The following is a 9,920-nucleotide window of genomic DNA, read 5'->3' as shown; positions in this document are numbered from 1 at the left end:
AAGTTTGCGACAACATTGCTTCTCATTCACACATAAGGACCTACATATGCGTAAGTAAATATGATACACAGCTGTATTCACACGCTCATACATTTAGGTGGATGGAGTGGGGTAAAGAAATATTCTAACATTGTAAACGTCATTACGGTGGCGACGCAGGAAATTGAGAAAGAAATAATTTTTTATCCTCACTACACTGACATTTGCAATAAATGAGTAAAATGTAAAAAATACTACTTAACATTTTAAGCTGTTCATAATTTAACATAAAGTTTGTAAAATTTGTTTACAACTTAATTTTGTAACGAACGCATTCAATATGATTGCTGCATCAGTTGGAAATTGGACATTTAATAAAACTCTTGGTTCAGGGGGATTTGGCATTGTCGAATTATGGACTCATACAAGTGGTAGTAAACTTGGTATGTATATTATTTTATAAACAAATAAATATTTATAAAAAAATTTCATAATTTAATTTTTTGACATTTCTCAAAGTAACACTAATAAAGTATAACAAAATATTTTACTTTTAAAATGACAATGGAAAATAACTACTTTTCTTTAAATTGTAGCAATTAAAAAATGTAAATGGGATATGTCACAATTAACAGAAACACAAAGAAAACGGTGGATAAATGAAGTTCAGATAATGAATCACCTAAAGCATTCAAATATTGTAAAAAGTATAGAATTACCTTTTAAATATCCTGATGAAAAAATAGAATTGCCATTATTATGTATGGAATTTTGTAGGAAAGGTGATCTTAGAACGGTAATTTATAAAAATATAATTATTGGTTTAAAATTGATATAGTTTATATTCATATTATCAGTATTGCATGAACTATAGATTTTAAACAAACCAGAAAATTGTTGTGGTATGAGCGAAAAGGAAGTAATTGTTGCAATGAAGAATATTTCTTCTGCTGTTGAATATTTACATTCCAACAATATTACACACCGTGATTTAAAACCAGAAAATATTGTGTTACAAGATGAACATGATGGAGTAAGTTCTATGACATGTTACATATTTAACCCCTTGGCTATGTCAGAATTTTGCATCAACATGCATTTATAAAAGAATGTATTTAAACCATCAAAACATTGAATTGAGCTAAATTAAATCAATATAAAATAATCACATTTATATAATATATGACTTATGGAAGATGTAATTGTTGAATTAGAATTCATTTAAGTCTGATCTAAGCAAACTTTGCTGCAATTATTGACAATAACATTTTACTGGCACTTATAGGTGCCAACCATAGCCACAGGGTTAATTTTTCTTATACATATTAAAAACAGCAATCACAAATAATATTATATACAGAAAATATCTTGTAGATTTCATATAAATTAATTGATCTCGGATATGCAAAAGAATTGGGAGAAGCAAGTTCATCCGCATCTATAGTAGGTACATTAAATTATGTAGCACCAGAACTCCTTTGGAAACAGAAATATAGCTGTTCTGTAGATTATTGGAGTTTGGGTATTTTATTTTACGAACTTGTGACTGGTAGAAGACCATTTCTACCATGGATTACCACTATAACATGGTATAATACGTGTTCATTGTTTTGTAATGTAAACAATTTATAGAACTTTTAATTTTATTTCATTCATACAGGATACAGTATATAAAAGATAAAGGATATGAGGATATTTGTGCTTTTGAATCAGAAGGAAAAATAATTTTTGGTCAAAATATTATGGATCCTACAAATTTGTCAAGGTAAAAATGAAGATATTTTTATAAACTAAAATGTGGCAAATAAGTGATTCTAACTGATCAGTTTATTTATTAGATGTCTTAGAAACAAATTGGTAGAATGGTTTAGAGTAATGCTACAATGGGATCCAAAACAGAGGGGAAAGAAATGCGATGAAAATGGTGTAATGCAACTGGTTGCATTTAAATTACTTCGTTCCATTCTGTCTACACAGGTATATATTCTAATGTATTATTATTTAATAAAATGCATGATAAAATGTTCTTACATGACAATTCAAACATTATATAATTAAACACTCCAGTACTCAATTATAAATATATATATAATGATCTCTGTATATTTTCTTTAGTTATGACATACATTTCTTGTTCTGTAGATAGTACATGTATTTTCGGCATCAACATACAAGCTTAATACATATGAAATAAATGACATTACCACAGTGACTGGTGTACAGACTATGATTGAAAAAGACTTCAATATACCCATAAATCAACAAATTTTAACAAATTATTTTGGGAAAATCCTCATTTCAAATGAGAAACCACTCTGGTCACAAATTCAGGTATGCTGTTATGTACCTACGTTTTTTGAACAAAAAGGTATTTACTTTAAATAAATACTTGTTTGATATTATTTAACTTATATTAGTAATTTTATCTTAGGATCCAGTTTTGTTTATGTTTAAAAAAGAAAGTACTTTAATCGGGAATATACCTGTATCAGATATTCCTAAGCCAATACAAAAGATGATAGAACTATCAAGAAGTTTATTGAATTTTGATACATTATCTGATTATTATCGTATGGCAACATTTTTTATAAAACAAGAATTACATTTACTTGAACTATACATTTTTGCTTTGACTATAAAAGTGTAAGTATTCTACATGTTACAGTTTCTTGCAATTATTACAAAACTTAATAACGTATGTATAAGTGAAATAATATAAAATTTTAGAGATTTGGTAATTACAAGACTTAATACATTTAATGAAAATATAACAAATGCATCGACAAATGTAAATACTCTTATGAGTGAACTATCCACAGTTCGAGAACAATCAAATAAAGAATTAGTGAACAAAGAAAAAATAAAACGTTTAGAAATCAATTTTGGAAAAGTAATTAAGCTTGTGAAGGCTACAGATCAAATAAAATTAAAATTCAGTCCATTATTAGAAGAAAGTAATGAATTAAAGGATAAAGCGCAGGGTATTGATTGTCTAACTGATATATCGCACTTGTAAGTAAATGTTGCTTCATCGAATTTTATATATGGTATAAAGAAAATAAATTTATATTTTTGTTACATACAGATATAATAAAGCAATTACCATATACGAATCGCATAAAAAGGAGCATTCTCTTGTACCTACTGCACCAATAAAAATGGTGAAATTAATCTTTGAATTTTTAGATGCTAAAGAAAAATTATTCCACAATCAAAATATTCTTGAAATTATAAAGTATGTCTAGTGGAAAATTCATATTTTTTCATATGTATTTATAATTAAATGAGATGAATGAACAATAATTAATTTTTGTAGACAAACAGAGAAATTAGAAGTAGAACTTTTAATATTGGAAAGAATTTTTGATTCGGTTATTGCTATGACAACAGTATATCGTGAAGAACTTCAAAGTATAATACAATTTAATTTACAAAATGCACGCAATTCTTCTGATAAAAAGACAAATATACCTGTTGCCATGCAGAATGAGGCTACTAATATTTTAACAAATAATGATGTTAAAATATCAAGTGAAGATTGTAATAATCAATTTCCAAATATGTCATCCATTGCGTGTAATAAAGTTACAAATGTAGATAATGTAATATATGACAATTTAGTGATACGTTATACGTAAGTATATTTACTTTTAATTTTTATAAGAAAATATAAGAATAATAACAGAAATATGAAGTGTTTTTCTTTTTTACTTTAATAGATTAGACAACCTTCTGATTGAAATGCAAGAAAAGTACATGGACATGGCTAGTTTGGAACCCTAATTGGAACAGCAATGTATGTAATTCTTCATATTTTATTTTATGAAATGCTTTGTTCTGTTTTAATCGTATCTTATTATTTTTAAATATAAAATATTAATTTTTTTATGTAATTGAATACACTGTACAGTTATTTCTTTATCATTGTTTCCATTCTATTATGATATTGTTGATGCTCTTGGAATATAATGTCGCACACCCCATTTGATATTAGCTTGTTTATCTGTTTTAATAAAAGTATAAACAGGTCCATTTGCCACACTTCTCCATTTCATCATCTTCCTGGATGATTTTAGTGGACCTATAAAACGTATAAACAAATATAAACAAACGTTACCATCGTGAGTGATGTAAAATATAATCATGTTGTATCAAATTTAAATAGAAAATTTAATTCTAAGTAACATTATTACTTTACACCAAAACGAATTTTGAACAGTATGTTTTATAAATGTAAAGATATATATTTGCACATATCTTGAACTTAAAGTATTTTACTATTCTTTATTCGAATTTTAAAAATGTATATAAGGTATATCTTTTGAGAAACATTTTAAAAAATATTTATTATTTCAAATGTTAAGAAATACTAAACTTACCTCCATCAGTAATTGTACAAAATGCGATATATAAATATAAATATATCAAAATATATTTATGTAATGCCTACGAAAAAATTGATTTTTAATAAAAATCCTTGAAGTATGATGTGTGCTTATTTTTCGTTTGAAATATACTCACGTTACAGATGTTCGTTAGTTTAAAATTCATTGTATTCATCACAGGAGTAAAATATTGACTGTGCCATAATGCTACAGTTTCAACAGGTTTTTATTCTTTGAATATAAAAAAAATGTTATGGTTGATCGAGTATGTGACACAGGATCGTTCTTACTATACTTTCACTTATAAAATAATAGCTTTACTTCTAAACATTGTTTAGTATTTTATCTGCAAATCATTCTTTATTTAAGATGTAAAAGAAAATAACAATTTTTTATTTTGCGATACATTTTATTAAAAAATTGTATACACATCCTAAACTGAGGATTAAACAACAATGTTAAAATAAATATTATGATTTTTATTTACTATTACTTCCTCTTCACTGAGAAATCTTACACACCATACTATTTTTCTAGATTGTCCACATACATCAACGATTATGCAATTCCACGTATAAAAATTCATTGTACATTAATTTCAGAAGTAAAAATAAAAACAGGAAAAACGTGACTGTTTTTGGATATTATTTGTTCAACCATTTTGACAAATAGATATTATTCATTGTCACTGATATCTTCATCAGTTGTGAACTCGGAATGTTCATCAGCTGCATCAACATCTTCTGCAGTTTCTTCGTCTGAAATATCCCACTGAGGATGTTCTGTAGGTACTTCTGGTGCTTCTTTCACGTCCAACTATAAATAGATTTGTAATAGTGGAATGTCAATTTACATTCTATAAAATTACTATTCGCGATAAATAAATTAGTGCACTTCTGACCATCGATTTACGCCGTGGTTTTTATACGCGATCTGAATTTAATAATACTGAATAAAATGTACTTTTGTTTTCTGTAATGTCATTATTATTATTTCTTTTGTTTGGCTGTGTGAAATAAATATGTATTTCTAAAACTTGTATCAGCTTTTCTTTTTAATATTATTTCTTTTGTATCGACAGACACTATTTACGCGAATGAAAATCGAGCAAAATGAATCCACGTGGAACGGATTTTCGCATAAATCGAGGGTCAGGTGTACATTATTACATACCTTAATATTTTGAGCTTGATCAAAGCCAAGGTACGAGTCACTGCGCAAACATACAGTAAACGTATAAACACCTGTCCACCTTGGCGCTGTGAACTTTAACTGAATTTCCTCAGAATGTGATAATGACTTGACAAAAATAGGAGATGTCAGTAATGTCTGACTCTTGCGATCACATATGTAAACCCACCAATATTCTTGTTTAACATCTGGAAAGAGAGGGCAGTGAACTTCATGTGATAAATTACTCCTTCCTTCCAGAACTTTCTCTCTCCTTGAAATTCTTTGCTGGAACCTATTGTTTATAAATGTATAGATAAATTATTTACATTTAATAATACATACAGTTATTATTTATTTTATTTCGTTTTTAAATAGAATTTTACCTTTCCCACTCCATATCATCATCATCGACAGATACATCTTTTTTATCGTGACTATCTTCATCATCACTTCTATCACTGTCAATGTCACTGTCACTAATATCTGACAATTTATCTTTGGAAGACTCTTTTTCTACTTTATCTTCTTTTTTCTTTGCATTAGGAGTATTTGTTTGTTGAGCATTCTCATTACCAGACTGGGCTTGCGATTGTGAATTTTTTATAGCAGCAGATTTTTTACTAGTGCCTTTTTTGTGAGATCTCTTTTGACCTTTCTTTTGTCTAAGCCACGCTGGCCTTTTTACAACTTGATTTTGTTCTTCTGGTGGTTCTTCACCACCCTCGGCAGTACCTACTTTATTATCATCGAGCATTGTTTGTTCTTTAACCGTATCATCCCCGAACAAATGTTTCATATCTTTACGAGTTAATGATACCGTTACAGTTACAATAGCACCAGCAGTATAAACTGTGGGGTTTTCATCATCAATTACTAAAATTATAGAAAAAATTATTAACTTTCGAACAAAGGCAAGTGTTAAATGAAAAAATATACAATATGCTGTAAGTATTATATAAACCACACCTTCAGATCGCACTTTAAATTCTATATAGGGCATACTTCCAAGAACTTTCATAACATCTTCATAGTCACTGTCTGATAAATTTCTAAGAATCAGTCTTCTTTTTTCTCCTTTCAATTGTGCAAATTGTTGAAGACTTCTGATTTGATGCTAACAGAATAAAATGTAATTAGTGTAGATGAAAATAACAAGAATCTTCTAAATGCAGAAACAAAGTCATTTTGCTGAAATTTAACTATACCTTTTTTGCCAAGAAACATTTCAAATTATCTTCAGTTATATGTGGCAATTGTAAAAGTGGATTTTTAAATTCCCAAAAACCTTGTACTATCATAGGACATAATTTCATACATTTTTCTATAGTTTTTATACTGGGTAATTGCGGGACTGAAAGATAGAAAAATATATTTAAGATTATACTTGTTAGTACTAAAATTATTTTATACAAATGCATATTTACATTTTATTAAAATATACATACCTCTTCTAGCATAAGCTAATACAATCACTCTATTAACACAAGTAACCATTTCTTGAATTAAATATGGACACTTTTTTACTATATATTGTCTATCTTTTTCCAATGTTTCCGGATTTAATGGTATACGAAATAAGTGTGCATGTATTAAAGCTCTAGCTTTAATTGAATAAGAATTACATAATGGTTCTTCCTTGTTTTTAACTCCTAAATGAGGTAACTGCTTAATAAGCTAAAAATTAAGAATCATTTTGTATTATACAATTTGTGAATTAATTTAAAATGTTAAATTTTATGTAAAGGATTTCTTAATAATACAAACAGAAATAAATTATTACAAGATATACATCAATCGATACAATTGCTATATGAAATGTATTAAAAATTGATAAAAATCCTGTGAGTTTTGCCTTACTGAATAAACTTCTTCATAGTCTGTATGTCTTTCAACTATTTCAGGGTTTCGTTTTTTATAAAATTCGAAAGAAGCAGCAAGAACCATGATAACTCTTTTCAATGACATTGATGGTGTTTTCAAAAAGAAGAAGTAATGCATTTCTGAAGTTTCCAGCAGTACCTGAAAATGAATAATAAATATGTTAAATTCTTTTGTAATTAATATTGAAGTAAGTTTATCGAAACTAAATTTGTATTTACTTGATCATCAGTATAACGAATACTCTTATACCACCATGTACCAACAACAATTGGTAAAGCGAACATAAATACCAATGAGTACAATCCCAAAACCCATACAGAATTTTCTTTTTCAACAATCCAAGATGGTAAAGCTATTCCAAAGCTCATTGCTCCTGGACCATCTGGATTTCCATACTTTTCCCAATTCCTCCGTGCTTCCTCATCCGTTAATGCCTGATAAGCTAATAATATAAAAGTGAATATTATTATTTTTAATGGTATCTAAATCTTATATTTACAGGTAATATTAAGATATGATGCAATTATTACACATAAAAAATATATACTGGATTAGGTTATATAATTAACTGCCAGTACACAAGCACACATTTGTTAGTAGTTAGTAAATTTTATACTACTTTCACATAATATTAACCTTTGGTTAGTTTCATAAATGCTTTTTCATTTCCAGTTTCTTTATCTGGATGAAGAATCAAAGAAAGCTTACGATAAGCTTTTTTAATATCACTTTGCGATGAGCCCTGCAAATAATTATAATATTATAAATACATGTGTATTGCTGTATAAATAAAAGACTTCCATATAAATATATTGTTTATACTTACGGGAGAAACTCCTAATATTTCAAATGGATCAAAATTGGCCATTTCATAGTCAAATTGTGATACTTTGTATGCCAGAAATATAAGAATTACCCATCCCAATATAATAAGGAATTTTCTAAAACAATATAATATAATATATTTTCTAAAATTTATATATGCATGTAATAATGTAAATGTAACTTACTTAAATAAAGCTTTGGTTTCTTTCCATGGTTTATTAAGTTGTAAAATAATTTTTTTCTTTTTACATCCATCGCATTGACATTCTTTTGCCTCTTGATCTGGATCTAATTATGAGCAATAATATATTTACTATAATTTATAATTATATATTTATATTAATTACATCTTATATATTCAATATGCTCATTTACCGCTTCTTTTTAGTGTATCAGATGCAACAATAATTTACATGAATTGATTAAACTAGATTAAAATTGTTAAGGGAAGAATTTCTATGAAATCCTTCAGACTTCATGATTAAAAACTAGTAATTATTTTTATGAGCATAATATGTATGTATAAATTCAAAACAAAATACTGTTCTTTATAAAATGATATACATATGCTTCAAATAAATATTCTCTTTCAAAGTGTATTATGTTATTTTAAACCGAAAATTGCAATATCATAGTATTAAAAAGACATGAAATATTTTAATATCGTTTGCTTTAAATGACTGATTACAATTTGTAGTATTGCAGTTTGTTATTGAGGCCATTAATAAATTAGTAACGGAACATTCACAATTACGTAGCGATTACGCTACGATCATAACATTATAAAATAATTACGTATTGACAGAAATAAGAATGAAGTACAACAAGATTCTATGCACCGATGAATAATGTCCACGAATATGAAACGTTATCGTAATGTCACATAGTTTCTATGTTAAATCGAATAGATTTATTCAGATCTAACCTTGCTTCGGACAACGTGGCCAAAGATAATATGTCCCAGGTATCAAGAGAAGTGCCAAAAATGAAAGTAAAAAGTAGAAAAATGTTCCACCACTTTCGTCATATTGAAATTTTTGGCCGCTCATAGTTCATTAAGTAATAATATTTAAGTATATCGTTTAAGCACATACATTACAAAACTTCACTTTGAATTTACGGTACCATCCAACATATAGTAAAGTTACAGAGTTGTTGCTGTCAATACTGCCAACTCAGCAGCGAATGCTAACTGTTCTTGGACTGATGTGCAATGGCGTTGCCGGTAACGTTTCTTTACGTATATTTATAACGGTATACATTAAGAATAGCAATAATTAATTTTATTAACAAATGATACGACGTCCGCCCTGTGAAGTCATAGACTACTTTCGTGCACCTATGTGAACTCACTATATGCCATGACATGATAATATGGTAGTTTGTATTCTAATTTTTCTTTTGTACTTAACCGTCAGCAACGTCACTAACGCCAACGTCATATATATTTCCTGTAAACAAATCTTAGATCGATGATATAGATACCGATTTTAAATATAAATATATTTGTATTCATAAACAAAATTAATTATTCTTCATGTCATTGTATAATGTATTTATTGGTCAAATATTTACTTAAACAACACTGATGTTTATATTATTATTTTAAGATACATATGTATATACATATACAATAAAGATAAACAAGTAATAGCATTGTTGCAGAAAAAGTTCATT

General features: G+C 27.6%; 2 protein-coding genes across 2 annotated transcripts; one reads left to right on the top strand and one right to left on the bottom strand.

Moving 5' to 3' along the window:
* The first annotated feature begins 80 nt into the window (after positions 1–80).
* On the top strand, positions 81–3,877 carry IKKbeta (inhibitor of nuclear factor kappa B kinase subunit beta). Its single transcript, XM_031992791.2, has 12 exons — positions 81–422; positions 576–775; positions 854–1,012; positions 1,354–1,568; positions 1,640–1,744; positions 1,818–1,956; positions 2,122–2,310; positions 2,411–2,622; positions 2,707–2,991; positions 3,065–3,214; positions 3,296–3,613; positions 3,699–3,877. Exons 1-12 carry the CDS (start codon positions 320–322, stop codon positions 3,760–3,762), a joined length of 2,139 nt encoding a protein of 712 aa, XP_031848651.1. The 5' UTR covers positions 81–319; the 3' UTR covers positions 3,763–3,877.
* An 875-nt stretch (positions 3,878–4,752) lies between these two features.
* Sec63 (translocation protein Sec63) lies at positions 4,753–9,634 on the bottom strand. The gene is made up of 12 exons (XM_031992790.2): positions 9,169–9,634; positions 8,429–8,531; positions 8,245–8,359; positions 8,055–8,160; positions 7,637–7,860; positions 7,395–7,556; positions 6,983–7,211; positions 6,743–6,888; positions 6,504–6,651; positions 5,921–6,410; positions 5,538–5,829; positions 4,753–5,180 (listed from the first exon to the last, which is right to left on the bottom strand). Exons 1-12 carry the CDS (start codon positions 9,290–9,292, stop codon positions 5,040–5,042), a joined length of 2,280 nt encoding a protein of 759 aa, XP_031848650.1. The 5' UTR covers positions 9,293–9,634; the 3' UTR covers positions 4,753–5,039.
* Between the last annotated feature and the right edge of the window lie 286 nt (positions 9,635–9,920).

This window comes from Nomia melanderi, chromosome 6 (genome assembly GCF_051020985.1).
Source record: "Nomia melanderi isolate GNS246 chromosome 6, iyNomMela1, whole genome shotgun sequence".
Taxonomy (NCBI): Eukaryota; Metazoa; Arthropoda; class Insecta; order Hymenoptera; family Halictidae; genus Nomia; species Nomia melanderi.
Note: the sequence above shows the minus strand (reverse complement) of the source record. Positions and strands in the feature narration are given on the sequence as shown.

What these genes read in the sequence shown, in the direction of transcription:
- Sec63 (XM_031992790.2), bottom strand. Translation starts at nt 9,292, where the DNA reads ATGAGCGGCCAAAAATTTCAATATGACGAAAGTGGTGGAACATTTTTC. An exon ending in GCCACGTTGTCCGAAGCAAG is followed by an intron (nt 8,532 to 9,168) that starts GTTAGATCTGAA and finishes GCTCATAATTAG; the next exon opens with ATCCAGATCAAGAGGCAAAA. An exon ending in ATTTATGAAACTAACCAAAG is followed by an intron (nt 7,861 to 8,054) that starts GTTAATATTATG and finishes TTATATTATTAG; the next exon opens with CTTATCAGGCATTAACGGAT.
- IKKbeta (XM_031992791.2), top strand. Translation starts at nt 320, where the DNA reads ATGATTGCTGCATCAGTTGGAAATTGGACATTTAATAAAACTCTTGGT. An exon ending in GTTCCATTCTGTCTACACAG is followed by an intron (nt 1,957 to 2,121) that starts GTATATATTCTA and finishes CTTGTTCTGTAG; the next exon opens with ATAGTACATGTATTTTCGGC. An exon ending in CTAACTGATATATCGCACTT is followed by an intron (nt 2,992 to 3,064) that starts GTAAGTAAATGT and finishes TGTTACATACAG; the next exon opens with ATATAATAAAGCAATTACCA.